The sequence below is a fragment of the Rhincodon typus genome, chromosome 30, assembly GCF_021869965.1.
Source record: "Rhincodon typus isolate 14 chromosome 30, sRhiTyp1.1, whole genome shotgun sequence".
Taxonomy (NCBI): Eukaryota; Metazoa; Chordata; class Chondrichthyes; order Orectolobiformes; family Rhincodontidae; genus Rhincodon; species Rhincodon typus.
Window position 1 is genome coordinate 30983629 of NC_063361.1, and position 17969 is coordinate 31001597.

Below are 17969 nucleotides of genomic sequence, written 5' to 3' on the forward strand. Positions count from 1 at the left end.
TCCTGACCCGAAACGTCAGCTTTCCTGCTCCTCTGATGCTGCCTGGCCTGCTGTGTTCCTCCAGCTCCACACTGTGCTATCGGATGACAAGTGTGATGGCTTAGGAATGTAATATGCATTTTTGCTGAGTCAAAATCCTAAAAACATCATTAGAAAAGTACCTTCACCTCCCAGATTGCAGTGGCTCAAGAAGGCAGCTGACCGTCACCATCTCATGAGCAGTTAGAGATGGGTAATACAAATGGCCTGGTTAACAATGCCCGTGTCCTATGAATGGATTGAAATGGAACCTCCCCCATCTTGCCTGTGCCTGCTCTTGCTTGGATTTGAGTTTGGGCAAATTTGAACTAGACGAAGAATAAGAACAACTGGTATCGCCAACAGCCATGCACCCTACCAGTGGGACTTACTGCAGTCCTGCCAATTTCTAACCAGTTTCAGTTGATATTGGGAACATTTCTTCAGCGAAAATCACAGGATGGCTTTTATAGCAAGTGTGGGGCTGTTTGATCTACATCTTTCTCAATGTTCTCTAGCAACGGTGGCAAACCCAGGCTGTTGTAACAAGAAAAGGACAGATGGATGGTGAGGCATCTGCAAGAGACGCATCAGTGCACACTAGCGCAGGAAGTTCACTGTTGACTTCATTAAAAGTAGCTTTCATGTACATGGACTGGTAGACAGCAGGCTGGTCGAGCATGGGAAGCATCACTGCTAAGTCTGAATCTGAAACTGCCCACAACTTGTTGTGGAACACTTGCACTCTCTTGCAGGAGTCACCTCCCAGTGAGTTATCTGTCATACAAGGCAGATTTATTTCCCTTCTCTCCTATTGACTATAATCTCTATGGAAACCAGGCCTTGAGGTAATCTCTTTATAGGTACCAACTCAGAAAGATATTGCTCTATCTGTCTCCCTCTGCCTTTCTGTCTCTCGCTCACTTTATGCTTCTTTCTGTCTGTACTTTTTTGTCTCCCTCTATGCCTTTCTATCTCTCTCCCCCCGCACCTCGCTTCTCTATGCTGTTTTTCTCTCTGTCTTCCTCTCTGTACCTTTATGTCTCTCTATGTGCCTTTGTCTCTCTCTCTACTGAGCCTTCCGTACTGAAGAAGAAGTCACTGCTATTGCAAGCCAATCTGGAGGAATCAATTGATTTTCTCAATTCTCTTGATGATGATGAAATGAAAGGTACATCACTGAAACTTATTCCAGATCTGTGGGGGCTAAAAGAATGAAATTTTGTTAACACGTTACACAGAATAGGCTTTTGGCCCCTTGATAAAAAGGGTGATCCAACTGAGGTGCTTAACATAATTAAACAATTTGATAGGGTAAGAAAAAGAAATTCATTCCTGCAGTTCAGCAATCCTGAACAAGGGGCCATAACCTTAAAATTAAGCTAGGCATTTCAGGTGTAAAGTTATGAAGCATATCTTCAACGTAGGATATTAGAAGTGTGGAGCTTTCCAAGAAAAAAGACTGTTGAGACTGGGAATCAATTGGAAATTTTAAAAATAAGATTAATAGAATAGAAGGGAACTGAGGCAGGTAAACAGAGTTAAGATATAAATCAGCCAATATCTAAGATCATAAGATCACAGAAATAGGAGCAGGAATAGGCTATTTGGCCCATCTAGCCCTTCTCCACTGTTCAATAAGATTACGGCTGATTTGATTATGACCTCACTCGACTTTTCTGATCGTTCTCCATGATTCATTGCTGTTTTGTCAAACAAAAATCTGTCTAACCTGTTTAATAGATCGAAATCCACGTGTTGAAGTAGTCAGCAAAAGTGTGTGAGAGATTTACGAAGGTTTTATTGTAAATCCATAGTTTAGTACAAATGGCAGTTTCTACGTTTCCATTCTGGACTCTTTTCCTGTCCAGAAGCCAACTTCCCACTGGGAAGAAGCTCTTTATTTTAATATAAGTAAAACCACCACCAAATTCACAAATCACCCAGTTAGGAGTATCTCTGGAGCAGATCACACTTGAATCCAGGCTTTCTGGCCCAGAGGTCCGTATATACTATACATTAATGACGAAAGTGAATGTACTATTGCCAAGTTTGCAGATGATATAAAAGTAGATGGGAAGGCAATTGATGGGGTTGATGTAAAGGGTCTACAGAGGAATAAAGACAAGTTAACTGACTGGGCAAAGACCTTGCAGATGAAATATAACGTGGAAAAATGTGAGTTTATGCTTTTTGGCAGCAAGAATAAAGGAGCTGAATATTATTCAAAGTGAAAAAGACTGCAGAAAGTTACAGAACAGAGGGATTTCGAAGTTCCCGTCCATGAATCATAGAAAGCTAGTATCTAAAATTGGCCACTAACAGGGAAGGCAACTGGAATGTTGGCCTTTATTTCAAAAGGAATGGAATGTAAAACTAGGGAGACTTTGCTAAAGATGTACAAGTTACTAGTCAAACCACAGCTGAAACATTGTGAACAGTTTTGGGCCCCTTATCTAAGAAAAGATATACTGGCATTGGAGGCAGTACAGAGAAGGTTCAGTCGGCTGGTATGGAGGGACTATCATATGAGGAGAGGTTGAGCAGATTGAACCTGTACTTGATGGAATATAAAGGAATGAGTGGTGACCTTATTGAAACATACAAGTTTCTTAGTAGACTTAACAGGGTAATGCAGATAGGTTGGTTTCCGTTGTAGGTGAGTCTAAGCCCAGAGTTCGTGACCTCAGAATAATGGGTTGTACATTTAAGGCACAGATGAGGAGGATTTTCTTCTTCCCTCAGAAAATAGTGGATCTGTGGAATTCCTTACCGCAAAGGGCTGTTGAAGCTGGCTCGTTAAGTATGTTCAAGGCTGATAGAGACTTTTAATCAGTCAGGGTTATGCGGAAAAGGCAGGAAAGTGAAGTTGAGGATTATCAGATCAGATCTAATTAAATGGTAGTACAGACTTGATGGGTTGAAGGGATTACCTTTACTTTTAGGTCTTATGGACATGGTCTTATAAAGGAAGAAAACCCAACTTTTTCCACAGGTAGGGTTGAGAGGGGGGAGGCAGCAGAAGGACTTGGGCAGGTTAGGAGCATGGACAAAGAAGAGGCAGATGTAATACAACGTGGGAAAGTGTGAGGATATGCACTTTGGTGGGAAGATTAGAGACGTAGAGAATTTTCTAAATGGGGAAAGATTTCGGAAATCTGAAGCACAAACGGTTTTGAGAGTCCTAGTTCAGGATTTTCTTAAGGTTAATGTGCGGGTTCAGTTGGCAGTTGGGAAGGCAAATGCAATGTTGGCATCCATTTCAGGAGAGCTGGAATACAAGATCAGAGATGTACTGCTGAGGCTGCATAAAGATCTGGTCAGACTGCATTTGCAATATTGTGAGCAGTTTTGGGCTCCATATCTAAGGAAGGGCCTGCAGCCCGCTCGCTGTCCCCACATCACTCGGGCCTGCAGCCTGCTCGCTGTCCCCACATCACTCGGGCCTGCAGCCTGCTCGCTGTCCCCACATCGCTAGGGCCTGCAGCCTGCTCGCTGTCCCCCATCGCTAGGGACTGCAGCCTCCTCGCTGTCCCCACATCACTAGGGCCTGCAGCCTGCTCACTGTCCCCACATCACTAGGGCCTGCAGCCTGCTCACTGTCCCCACATCGCTAGGGCCTGCAGCCCACTGGTCGTCCCCGCTCAGCTAGGGCCTGCAGCCTGCTGACTTTGCTTAGGGGATCCGGCATCGTAGGTCAAGGGCAGCTTTTGATACCAGTCCGGACTTGGATATAGTTATTCATCTGCTCAGGACAGTCAGAATCAGGATCTTCGCCACATAAGCACTGAGGAACTAAATGTCAGGCAATCCACCCATACTTTGACTTGCCTGCCCCATTGTGGACTGTTTACCTTCTGGAATGACAGAAAGATATTAAGGGAAATGGAAGGGGGTGGCACCGATGTTACATTTGTTGGAGGTGTAGAGATATCCCAACTGAGTAAGTAGGCAGCATAGAGAGCATGCAAAAGTTCATGGTGTCCAGAGTTGGAGTTGGGGTGTGGAGAGTGGGAGGTAGAGAGTGGGAGAAGACGTTGCATGAAATGTTGAGATGTCGAGCATGAGCCTTGGTTGTAGGTGGATATAGTAGCAGAGTAGGGGCAGAATCCCTGTGTACTGTTAAGGCTGAAATAAATTCTTCATCAGTTGGAGAAATGAGGAATATCAGATCAGCCATATTGAATAGCGGAGCAGGTTCGTGGAGCCAAGTGACCTTCTTCCTATTCTTGTTTGTTATGGTCTTATTGAGTGAGTGTGAGGTATTCAGAGAGGAGATAGTGGCACTGCAGCTGGCGGAGTGGGGAATGACATTGACCTTTTTCCTATAGATTGCCTTCATAGACAAATGGTAAAACCTTGCATATTCTAATAAATAAATGAAATTCCTTCTAATTTCAACACCTCTAGAGTGCTCTGTGCAGTACCTGTCACCTTATTTAAAGGAGCATGTAAATGAAGTTGGAACAGAGAATATTTGCGAGATGAATACCTGAAATGGGAGGGGTTGTCTTATGAGAAAAGGTTGGACTAACCTTGGCTAGGCTTGTATCTGCTGGAGTTTAGGAGACTAAGAGGTGACTTGATTGAATCATGTAAGATCTTGAGGGGACTTGATAGGCTGCATGTAAAAAGGAAGTTTCCTTTTGTAGTCGCTCTTTAAAGACAGCTATCAGAAGAGAAGTTTTTTCTTTCACAATGTCATGAGCCTTTAGAACTCTCTCAAAACGTGGTGGAAGCAGACTCTTTGAATATTTTTAAGGCAGAGCTAGATAGATTCTTGATAAACAAGTGGGTGAAAAGTCATTGGAGACAGGTGGGAATGTGGGGTAATCAGATTAACCATGATCTCAGTGAATGGCAGTGCAGGCTCAAGATGCCAAGTGGACTACTCCTGCTCGTAACCCCTTTTGCTTCTGGTAATACTGCTTTTATCCCTTTGTTAATGATAAGGTGGACTGCTGGAAATAATCTTTCACTGTGTCACCTACTAAACCATGTCACGTGTCCAGAACATTTGAGCAGCCTTCAATCCATTATTTTAAATTTTGCTTTTAGGTCTCCCTTTCCCTTTTACTGTTCCAATAAATAAAGTTGCATTTTTTCCAAAACCCTTGTTTTTACTGGACGCTGTGTGAACTACCTATGTCTTCCTTGCATAAGTTGCCACGTATGGAGGGTTTCAGCTATAGGGAGAGGCTGAATAGGCGGAGGCTATTTTCCCTGGAATATCGGATGCTGAGGGGTGACTTTATAGAAGTTTATAAAATCATGAGGGGCATGGATAGGGTGAATAGTCAAGGTCTTTTCCCAAGGGTAGCAAAGTCCAAAACTATACGGTGTAGGTTTAAGATGAGAGGGGAGAGATTTAAAAGGAACCTAAGAGGCAACATTTTCACGCAGAGGGTGGTGCGTGTATGGAATGAGCTGCCAGAGGAAGTGGTGGAGGCTGGTACAATTACAACATTTCAAAGGTATCTGGATGGGTATATGAATAGGAAGGGTTTGGAGCAATATGGGTCAAATGCTGGCACATGGGTCTAGATTAATTTAGGATATCTGGTCAGCATGGATGAATTGGACCAAAGGGTCTGTTTCCTTGCTGTACATTTCTATGACTCTAAGACTCTCTCTCTCTCCCCCACTCTCTATCTCTGCCTGTTTGTTTCTGTCTCTCTGTACCTCTGTCTTTTTCTCTTCCTCTGTGCATCTAACTCTCTCTGTCTCTGTGTGTCTCTCTGTACCTCTATCTCTACCTTTGTTCCACTCTGGTGTGTACGTGTGTGTGTGCGCTTGTGTGTATGTGTGTGTCACGCTGTCTATTGCTGTGTCCCTTTCTCTCAGATTCTATCTCTTTGTGTCTCTTTCACCAAAAACAAGGTTAATTTTGACTAATTTGAGTGCAGTTCCCAAGTAATGATGACCCCGTCTATCCGCTGTCTGTAAAAATGTTGCACAAAGTACTTTCAAGAAATGGTAATCTCACTGCTGGTAGCTCTGTGCCCATTACCTAAGATTGAAGCACAAATTGATGTAGAAATGTCCAGGTGAATTTGGGATATCGTAAAGTCTTGAATGGGATGTGAAAACATTCACTCAGAATTACCGTTCTGTGGTTCAGGTTAGAGAATGTTGGTGAGCAGAATAGAGGAAGCTCTATTTTGCACCTGACATGAGTTAGGAGTGCTTCATGCAAAGGTGAACAGAAGTGTTTCCATTCTTGAGTGTGTTTATAAGTTGCAGTGAGCACAATATTCTCCATAATGTAACAATTAAGAATAAAGTCTGGACTGTTTAATCACAATTGCTGCTTAGTGTTGGGCTGCATTTCCAATCCATTTTCGCACTGCTGTTGATGATATTTCCTTTCTTTCTCAGCCTTAGTTGCATTTCAACCCTGTGCTTCTTCCCCTTTACCAGGATATGCGGACTTGTCTAATTTAGCTTTTGATGTAGATGCCATTGACTTAGATGCAGAAGAGAGCGATTCCCAAACCAACCATCGGTCCCCTAAAACAAGCGTTAGCAGTGTAACGACTCCCCCGTCCAACGCAAAACGAATCCCATTTTTTAAGAAGGTAACGCCTTGTCAGTGCACACAGCTGCCTGATGCACGAACTAGCACACATCCCACTTAGTTTGCTGCTTATATGTCTCTGAGACTTGTTAATAACATGCATGCCTTGTTGTTTTTTTCTTGGGCTATCTTTCCACGCACACTTGAGCAGCAAAGCCGAAGCAGAAATCGGTAAGTCTATTTTATGCTTTCTGTATTTCACGCTGAAGCGTAGAGTCAGACTGGGGAAACTGCAGTTCCCTGTGACACAACATGCCTCAAAACCTGAAACCTCTTAGAACAACAGCTGTTCAAATAAACATACTTCAACCAATCCTGTGATTAATAACCATCATTTGCTCATGTCAGAGAGTAATAACTTGCATTTGCTTCAGCTGCAAAAAGCATGGTGAGGGTTGTTTATTTAAAGATGTGTGAGAATAAAATAAAAAGTCACTATTCTGTGTGCATAATGTACATTAGACTCCATGGCATTGACGAACATAAGATTACTTCTACACCTAAGATGGGAATGGATTCAAGCAAGAATCTTAGTCTAGTAAGCCATCAAGTGGTCAGAATCAGTATTTCTATTGTGATGGTTGACATATCAAAAATGTTAATTTAATATTTTACCGGAAAAATGGGAAACATTGCTACAAAATCGTATCCATGGTACCAGATTTACAACAGAGAGTTTCACACTCTATGCCACTTTATTTTTTATAAACGTGTAGAACTATGGAAGGGGCAGAGCCAAGTTATTTGTGAACTGGAAAGCACAAGAGCCAAAAACAATTTGAACGTTTAGATTGTAAACTGCTCGTAATCCCCCAGCTTTCTAAATATTGGCTGATTCATTGGGGAGAAAGTCAACACAAGGAGCCAAAGAAGTGTGTTTGAACCAGGCAAAGAGGCTTTAGAGGTCCCATCGCCAGATACATAACAGTGGATTTATGTGGATAGAGCCAGCTACAGAGGGAATGATACTGATTTGTAAAATCCTAAAATGCTAATGTGGTGTAGGTGCAAGTGTGTATTTTACTTGGACTGAATTGTAGTAAAAAGATTTATATTAATAAATCAAAAGTAACATTAGCATTTAGAAGATGGAGGTTGATCATAATCTACGTGAGCGATCAATACTGTTCCAATTAATTTATGTATCAAGGATTTATGAGGGAACAGGAACAGATTTAGATGGTTAGGCATATGACAGCATAAGAAACGGGTGTTGATGTAGGACATTCAGTCCTTTAGAGCCTGTTCCAATGTTCAATAATTCTACCTCAATTACATCTTCCTGCTCTACCCTTTATGCTTCCATTTCAATTCTAATTGATCTTAGTGACTGACCATCTGTTACCACTGGGAAGAGCATTTCAAAGGTCTGTAAGCCTTTCAGTGAATAAATGTCACCACAGCTCTGTGTTAAACGGTCAGCTTCTTATTCTAGGCACTGTGACCTGTAGCCCTAGATTCCCCCATTAGGAAAAAAGATCGGCCTTATCAGGTGCCATGGGAGTTCTATATATTCCAGTTAGATCATCTCTTGTTCTTCCAAATACTAGTGAATATAGGTCAGGTCTACATAATCTGTCCTCGTCATAGAATTCCCTCATTCGAGGAATCAATCTAATGAATCTGCATTGCTCTCATCCCTGAGTGTACATATCCCCTCTCCGATAAGGAGGCCAAAGTTGGGCACGTGTGGCCTGACCAAGTCCCGATATAATTGGAGTGAGACTTTTATTAAATCTCTGATACACCGAAAGTTTTGTAATGAAATAGCCATCAGTGCACTTATCCTGTGCTATTGACTCCCCATCGAATGTCCAGTTCCTTAGTGACTCCATTAGCCAAAGCAAGATCCAACATGGTAGAGATTCAAACAGACTGGGAGGGTCTCTTGCTCAATCTGTGTTGCATCCGTTGGTGACAGCACTGGGCCCCACTAAAATTGGGTTGTTTCTTGTTATTAAAGGAGAGGAAGCTAGGCCACAACTGTGGATGGGATCATGTTAGATGTGATGCTGTCCTATCAGCTGACCCAATGCCCTGATGACAAGATCAGGCCCTGTGTTTACCACATAGCAGAATAGAGTCACAGAGTCATAAGACAGGGAAATAGACCCTTTGGTCCAACTCATCCATACCAACCAGATATCCTAAATTAATCTAGTCTAAATCGTATGCTCTAAATTGCTATCCGCTTCGATCTGTGCTAAAATAAATCAACAACAATTTGAATGACTCAAAGACATCTCCAACCCAATCCAAGGCTAAAACCTTGTTAAAGGTGGAGGGAGGTTCCATTGTAAGGGGTTTGATTTCTACCAGTAGAACCCTGGCTAACATAAGACAGGAAATTCCTGTCATCGTCAGAATATTCAATGATAAGATGATCTATAAAAGTTGAATGCTGAGGAAGGAAGGCCTGTTTGACCCTGATAACTAGAGACAGACAGTCCAGATAATTTCCGTCAGTTGGTCTTCAGATGAAACATAGGGGACCATATTCATTTAGCGGAAATAAACCAACTAAACCAACACCAAGTCTGCCAGTTGGTTTTTAATATTTTAACTTTATTTGTATATACTATATTGCTATATTTGGCTAGATGTTCAGAGTCTGAGCAAGTCTGATTGAAATGTAGAAAGCACAGTTCAATTTAATTTATAAGACACTTCTGCAGAAATATTTATGAAATTATTGCTGTGGTTTGACTTTTTTATTGAGCACGATTTATCAGTATTTGAGACTTGAGACAGTTTTTAAATAAGCAATGCATTTTAAAGCCAGAGTGCCTCTTTGGAATTGGGTTTGACAAACCCTTTCTGCATTTGGCAAACACTCCAGCTGGAATGCTTCTCTGTGCGACTGCTTCATCGTGGCCTAGCCTGTGCTCAGCAAAAAACAATGCACCGCTTCTTGCTCACTGTTGGTGGAAAATCTTAACCTGTTGATTCTGTTATTAGATATGTAAACACTTGCATACTGGTGGATGGAATTTGGCACCGTCCTCCATGAAACAGAGAAGGTTCAGGCACGATTTAACATAGAGGTGTTTAAAATTGAAGGGTTTTGAAGATGAGTCGGGGAGAAACTGGCTCCTGTACCTGAAGTGCCGTTAACCAGAAGTAACATTGTAAAACCGTCAAGTCAGACTTAGGTTGGAAGTGGCGGGGCGGGCAGTGGTGTGTGGGTGGGAGTGATGAGAAAATGTTTATTACTGAGCAAGTTGCTCTGATCGGGAATGCGCTTCCTGGAAAGGCAATGGAAACAGCTTCAGTAAGCAACATTGAAAAACGAATTGCATGAATGCTTGAAAAGAAAAATAAATACGAGGCTATAGGAAAAGTGCAGAAGAGTGGGGCTAATTCCGAGAGCCAGTAAGACACAACGGGCTGAAGGGCCTCCAGCCGTGCTTGGTGATTTTATGGATTAAGATGAATTGTTTTGATGCTTTATCTGGCTTTCTCTACCTCCCTGAGCAGCAAGAGAATGTGCCTCCCTATGATGTTGTGCCATCCATGAGACCAATCATACTAGTGGGTCCGTCTTTGAAAGGTTACGAGGTAAGTCCCCCATAAACAAAACAGTCAGACATAATGACGTATTGCTCCTGGCACACAATTGCATGTGGCACGTGTGCACTTTGTGACACATTGGGGAAGTGCTGCTACTGCCGTATCTGAAAGTTGGCGCTACGAGTCCCAAGCCCCACGTATATAAATGAAGCTGATGCTCCCAGCCGGAGTGCTGCACTGTCAAAGGTGCTGTCTTCCTCCTGAGATTCCAACTCTGTTGGGTGAATGAAACACCTCCCATGGTGCTGCCTTTGAGAAAGACCAGGGGCGGGGGTGGGGTTGGGTGGGTGGTTAGCGGTGACAGCTGGAGGTATTGCTGGTCAATATCTATTGGTTAATCAAAATCACCAACACCGATTATCTGTCTGACCCTAAATGCAGTGCTGTTTTTAGTTAAATCCTGTGCACAATTTGCCACATTTCACAGCAATGGGTCTATGCTTCAGAATTACATAATTGGCTGTGAAAGGCCTTAGCATGTCTTGCGTGAGGAAGGTGCAATCTAAATTCAAGTTCTTTGTTTCTTTCCATCTGCTATTTGTCCCCAGTTTATGAGCATTAAGGAGTTTCAGTCAGTAATTTTAGTGCCCAAATAGTTACGCAAGTCACAAATCTGTAGTGTTGAGATCCTGGCCTGTGTTCTGATTGCAAATTAGTCATATGAAACGTTCACAGAGGAATGGCGAGCTTGGAAAATCCATGCCAACAGCTAAAACAGGAAACTTGCTTCAATTGTGACAAAGCTTAATTATGCTACACTTGTCTTTGCTTCTGTGCAGGTGACAGATATGATGCAGAAAGCTCTGTTTGACTTTTTGAAACACAAGTTTGATGGAAGGTAAGAATCGTTGGAGTAATCTTTACTCCATGAAATGTACAGATGTGTGAGAATATGTTGGTTCATACCCTGTGCATACCCTCCCCTAATAGGTGGCAGCTTCAGTCTTAAAGCCCAGTTTGAGTCCCAGTTTGTACAAAGGTAATTTATCTCCACCGGAATGAGAAAAATGTTGGATAGCACTAAGGAGAAAAGTCATCATTCCACAAACAGGATTGAGAACAAATAGACTGGGACAACCCAATCCCCTACTTTGTAAAACTCGTAAATAATGGGAGAGGAAATAGTCGTTTTGGTCCTTTTAGTCTGCTGTGGCATTCAGTCAGATCATATTGTTGTAACTTGCTCTTAAATGCATCTATTCTATTCACCTCAACTCCTCCCTGTGATCGTGATTCCAGTCATTCAATGGGTAAGAGGTTTCTCTTCAATTACCTACTGCATTTTTCAGTGACTAGCAGATAGTAGCCCCTATGAATTCCACCAGACAAGTGATCTGTGGACAGAACACAAAAAGGCAATAGGCCTGTCATTTTTTATTCTGTAACTTAAGGAGACATGCATTTGCTTTGTGATGTAATTATTTGTATGCTGAGATGTTCATAATTGTGCAATTTTTTAAAAAAAAGTTATTTTAATTATTGTCAAGATCTAGGTTATGAATTACAATTGCCTGTTTTATTTGTATCATTATCAGAATTTGGCACATGCCACCATAAACCAGTTACCAAAACCAAAATAACTGACTACTCCAATTGCCCCTGATGCTAAGAGATTTCCTGTCCCTTTAGCTGCTGCTGTGTGATATTCCTACTTCCCACCACAAGACTTGAATTTGCATTAACATGAGGTGAGGAAAAGCCTTCTGTGATGCACCATGTCATGGAACAACCCTTTATAGTTGACGTATAAACAATGATTACTGGGGCAAGGTATCAAATAATGACTAGTGACTCCTTAATTCACTCATGGGATGTGAGCATCGCTGGCTAGGCAGCATTTATTACCCATCCCTAATTGCCCAGAGGGCAGTTAAGAGTCAACCACATTGCTGTGGATCTGGAGTCACATGTAGGTCAGACCAGGTAAGGATGGCAGTTTCCTTCCCTAAAGGACATTAGTGAGCCAGTTGGGCTTTTTTTCCTGACAATCAACAATGGATTCATGGTCACCATTCGGCTCTGAATTCCAGATTTTTTTTTACATTGAATTCAAGGTCTACCCACCTGCCATGGTGGGATTTGAACCCAGATTCCAAGAGCATTAGCTGGGTTTCTCGATTAATAGCCTAGTTATAATGCCACAAGGCCATTGGCTAATCTAAAGCAAGGCAGCAATGTGTTCAGGGAGGGAAGAGAAGAAACATTGACGGAAACAGTGCAAATAGAACAAGGAAGAGTACAGAAACTGTGAAAAGACAAGGATTCCATACTTGAGCATTATCAGCAGAAATCCATTGGGAGATTGAGGGGGCAGGATGGGTGGGTGGTGGAATGAATTGTAATATTGAAGTCAAGCTTCCGCCCTCCTCCAAACCTCCCACCCCCACCACTACCACCACTCATTCACATGAGACCCCTTTGAACTTCACCCTACAAGCGTTAGCTCATTTTACACAGCAGATGGGTAAAAGGGCTGAAGATAACTGTATTAGTGTTGGCCTCAGTGCCCTCCGGGTAAAATATAGAAATCTTGCTCCTGATTGTCCCCTAATGCACCTCTTGGAAGGTGCACAAGTGAATGCGTGTCAACCCAAGGCAGAACCAAGCTTGATTGCTGTTAATAATTTGCTGATGCCAGGAATTTGGGCTGATGCATGCAACAGTGGCCACTTTGATTTGCCAGAGAGTGACTGAAAGTGTAGCCAAAAAGAGAATCAGCACCTTTAGAAGAGATGGCGGGGAAAAAAAATTGGAAAAGCAAAAAGTCGGGCATTGTGACATAGAAAAATGTAACAGCACTGTTTTTGCAGAGGAACAAAGCTATGACCCAACTTTGAATGTCGGGCACTCCATCACAAGTGTAGCCCTTGGCATGCACGCCCTCAATGCTCAGCAGAACAGTGCAATGATAAGCTGCAATCTCATAGACAGTGCCAGAGCTCAGAGTGGAATGGCTATAAGTAACCCTGCTTTCTGTTGACAGAATATCAATCACAAGAGTTACTGCTGACATTTCGCTAGCCAAACGATCAGTGTTGAACAACCCCAGCAAACACACAATTATTGAACGCTCCAGCACACGCTCCAGCCTGGGTGAGATACTCTCTTAACTCAATAACAAGCGGGTCCTGAAGACGTGTCCCAATGCATTGTAAACTGGAAGTCACTACCTTAAAAGGCTGGTGGAAGCAGACACAGTGGTAACTTTCCAAAGAAGGTTGGATGAAATACTTGAAAAGGAAATATTTGACAGGTTATGGGGAGACATTGGGAGGAAGGAGTAATTACAGAAGTGTTACGATGTAGAATGAGGCCATTCAGCCCATTGTGTTAAACTTCAAATGAGTACCATTACATACTGCCAATATCCTGCTTTTCTCCCCTGATGACTTTGCACATTCTTTCTCTAAAAAATAAACATCCAGTCCCTTCTTGAATGTTTCAATTCACTAATTGGGTAGTTCTTTCAAAGAGCTGGTGCCAAACATAATGAGCTGAATGGGAGCCTCCTGTTCTCTGATTCTCTGCCAATGTTGATCAGGGATTTTTCTGTCACTATTGAAAGAACTTGGGTTAATTCTAGCGTGTTCCGAATCTCGCTCTTGTTCACAGAGTTGGCACCCACTGTTTTTGTAACTGACATTTTTTTGACTAAGGCTAACCGAATGGCTCCACGGCTTTGGTAAAACTTCCATGAGCAGCCCCAGTGTGAAGCCATAAGATTACAAACAAGATGTGACACGTGCGGTGATGAGGTTGAGAAATGGCTCGAATTTTAGCAACGTGTGGCTGCAGTTGGATTGAACAATGCAGCAGCTGTGAAGTTGTTTGCGTCCCATATTTGTGATGCAGGTCTTCGTGGCCCTCACTGTGACTGTTACTGTTAGTTTCCATTTCTAAGAAACAGCAACAGCTTCCTTTTCTGCACAGATGGAGAATGTCAGATAGTTGGGCAGATATCGCCACCTAAAGCCAGGAGAAGGTATTGCTGGCCTTTTAGTCACTGACAATATCGCCATTCGGTTCCAAATACAATTGCATCCTTCTACTTTTTAAAAATGAAATGAAACCTGCAAAAGTCTCAGTCATACCTTTCAGATTATAAATATAGCCTTGGTGTCTTGACTCAACATTTTTTAAAAAGCGCATCTGATGCACTCAAAACTATCATTACCTATTTATATCAGTGCCTGCAACATACACATACAGATGATTGCTGAACGCAGGGGGAAGTTGGTTAGCTCACTCGGTTGGATGGCTGGTTTGCGCTGCAGAGTGACGCCAACAGCGTGAATTTGATTCCCACACCAGCTGAGGTTACCAATCTCTCCCCTCCCCTCAGGCATGGTGAGACATGAGACCTTTGGGACCATGGTCACACTCCTGTTACCCGAGGCAGAAACTGCAGAGTCGGAAGTGATTGGGATCTTTGAATGCTAAAGCATTAGGCTGCTGTGAGAGGTTTCCTATTCTGCAAAGGAAATTGTGGCATCCTTACACTGGTTCACACCAACCAAGCAAAACTAAAAATACTAAGCTGGAGGGGAAGTCCTGTAATTTGGACAAAGTACTTTTCTTAATCTTTTATATACGTTATTGTCATGTGTATTCAATATAAAATACAGTGAAAAGTGTGTATCATCGCCATACATAGGTGCCGTTCACATTAACTTAGAATAAAATTTTAAAAAAAGATAACTTAAAGAAAGTCCAACTTTTCCTTCTGCACCACTACAGCATATCACTGCCAGAGTCCCAGTCCAGGCTTCCCAGCCCATACCATGCTGCCAAGAGTGTCCTGCTCCAGGCTTCCCAGCCCAAACCATGCTGCCAAGAGAGTCCCACTCCAGGCTTCCACCTGTTCCTACCCCATTGTCCATTTAAGTCTTTTTTTTAATCATCAAATGTGACCAATGTCCTGGCAGTTCTGGTGATATCACTGATATGGAGAAACCTTGAGATTTATCCAGACTCTGTTAGTGGACTTTTGTGGGGGAGGAGCCATATACGCATCCCATACCCTCCCGTTCCCCCCACCCCAACCATGCCAGCTCAGCTTACTCTGAGCTAGCACATCCTGTGAAAGGGCACAAGCAGCTCAGGCCCTGGTTTATTTTAAAAAATGAGGTGCACAATTAGTCTGCTTCTGTTAGATTTCTATTTCCCCCCTAAAGCGTAATCACTACTGATTTATCTGTAATCATTAGCTCAGTCTGACTATGTTAAAAGGTTTTTTTTTGCTTCTGGCATGTTGCAGACACCATTTTGACCATTACATTCCAGAGTTGTAGAAGTTTTCTTTTTCAAAAGGGAACTACAGTGAGTCATTGTAGACTCAATACTCAATTAGTCACGTTGCTGCAGAGCAGGGATTGGCAAACTAAATACGCACCATTAGTTATCACTGGAGAGGACAAGTCAGAAAACCCCAGTGGTCAAATCATGGTGTGACTATAATGTCTAGTCAGGTCTGCAAGATCTACATAGAGGATACATACAAATGGGACATTGTATAGAGCCAATCCACAAGGTTGTTACCTGATGATGAAAGGTTTTGAAGAGGTTTTGGAAAAACCTATTCTTTTGGTGTCCTAGATTGACCTTGTCCCATATTAAGTCTTCTGCTTGTTCCCTTCATTTGCTTATTTTTACTGTCTGTGTTGGAGAGATCACTTTGTATACCAATGATAATCTCCTGTCACAAATACCAGAGAGGAAAAGATTTAAATTGGCAACGTGGAGATCTCCCAGGTCCAAGGCAGCTTTTCAAGTCGGCCAATCCAGTTTCACATTGCTGTTCCAGCTGTTCATTGTAATAAATGTTCTTTTTCCTTCATTTTCTCATTTTGTAATGTGATGGTTCCATAGGAGAATCCAGAATGGCTTTAGGAGCAGCGATCAATGGAGATCTTATCTCACTTGTTGATCGCTTTTCAAGAAATTGACCAAGACTTTACGTGGCTTTCCTTCATTTCCTATTGCTGTTTCATCACGGCTACCCCATGTAATACAAAAAAAAGTCTAAACCTAAAAGCAAACTATAAAAGGTGTGCCAGTGCTGTGTTTAATAGCCACACATATATATATTCTCATTGAACTTAGACCCTCCCTTTCTCATAGCATCAGTGTGCGTACTGTATGGAAGTGGAGGGACAAGGATTGAGATGAAGGAGCATAACAGTGACTGTCGGGCAGAGAGATTTTCTGACATTTGGCAGCTGTAAAACACAAGACTGTCATACACTGGCCTTGTGTTTTCGAAAAATGGGTGAGCTAGGTAACCATGGAGAGGGGGATGCCAACAAAAGGAGTGTGCGCAACCCATCCTTGTAATTACACAGGTGTCATTTCAATTCCTCATCCATATCCCGTCCTCTGTCTACCTGTCATGCACAGGCCAGGCATGCAATACCTATAACACCTGGCCAGAATGGGAATTTCAGGCTCGTATCATGGCTGTTTACTTGACTGATTCATTCATTAGGAGAGCCAAGGTAAAGGTTTATCCTATCCATTCGATAGCACAGACTGAATGGGCCGAAAAGCCTGTTCCCCACCTGTTCGTTCTATATCGTTCTCTTTTTCTGTGCTATCTCCACTTTTTTTTTCGTTTTTCAAAACGACTATCTGTAAAGTGTCCAAAACTAGGTCCATGGCAAAGTAATGCTAATGACATATGATCTCAGGAAAAATTAAAATGCAAAGCCCATCTCAACAAGATTTCAGTTTCACCCTTCAACAGGAATAGCTGTAACTTACATTTATATCACAACTTTAACATAACAAAATGTCTCGGTGCGTCTCACGAGATTATTATCAATCCAATTTAACACCGAGTCACTGCAGAGACCTTGGGGCCAGCGAGCAGCAGCTTGGTCAAAACAGAAGTACCTTTAAGAAGAAATGGATGAGTTTTAGGGAAGAAATGCAGAGTGGAGGGCCTTGGCAGCTGAAGGCATGACTGCCAGCAACAAAATGATTAAACTCAAGGATGCTCAAGGGGACAGAATTAGAGAAGTGCTGGTATCATGGAAGGTTTTAGGGCTGGAAGAGATTAGAATTGAAATCACCTGCCTTCAGGGGGGTTGAGCTCAGAGGTGAGAAGGGCACTGAGTTATATGTGATGGTGTCTTACCCAGACACTACCACCTTCCTGCTTCCACCGGAATTGAGCTCCAGGTGTGGGGGTTGACCATCCTGATTGCTGCCCCTTGAGGCCCACAAGTGACAATTAAGGAGCACTCAAAGAGCTCGTTCTGCCTTCACTGGGACTAACCCAGGCTTCAGTGGGCCTGTTCCCACGCAGTATTGACGATAGCTGCTAACCTGTGGGCAGCTTGAACCCCCTCTGTGACAGGATCTCTTTATCAAAGGCAGTAAGTTTCTGACTGAGGGGGTGGACATTGAACAAGAGAGTGCCCGCTGTGAGCCACAACAGTGCTCTTTCTTCAAACACCCCTGATCTCCGTCCCTTCTCCCCACGACATCCAATACCACCCTCCCCCCCCCCTCCACACACCCCCACCAACAAGCCACCCCCACCTTCCCTGACATTACCTTCCTCTGTCCTTGACCTTCTGCAATCTTGGGACTCCGGGGGTGTTCTCCTGTCAGCAGCCCTGGCCCCCTACCATGGCAATTGCTGGCCAGTCAGGCTTTGATTGTCTGGCAGTTCTCTTCAGGGGGGTGACCCCTGGCTTACACCCCCTTCCCGGCTCTCATTTCAGATTCCTTCGTAGCCTCACCACTGCCTCTTTGTGTGCTATCCTGGTCAAGGCAGCATGAGTTTCTCTGTTATTCAGCC

At 43.0% G+C, this 17969-nt stretch overlaps 1 protein-coding gene across 4 annotated transcripts in view; it reads left to right on the plus strand.

The window, feature by feature from the left end:
* cacnb1 (calcium channel, voltage-dependent, beta 1 subunit) overlaps nt 1-17969 on the plus strand; it is a 254622-nt gene that overhangs the window by 203975 nt on the left and 32678 nt on the right. For all 4 annotated transcript variants that reach the window (XM_048614763.1, XM_048614764.1, XM_048614766.1 and 1 more), the window contains 4 exons: nt 6439-6596; nt 10073-10153; nt 10945-11003; nt 13149-13258. In XM_048614763.1, the coding sequence (XP_048470720.1) occupies nt 6439-6596; nt 10073-10153; nt 10945-11003; nt 13149-13258 (408 nt within the window). The remainder of the gene's footprint in view (nt 1-6438; nt 6597-10072; nt 10154-10944; nt 11004-13148; nt 13259-17969) is intronic.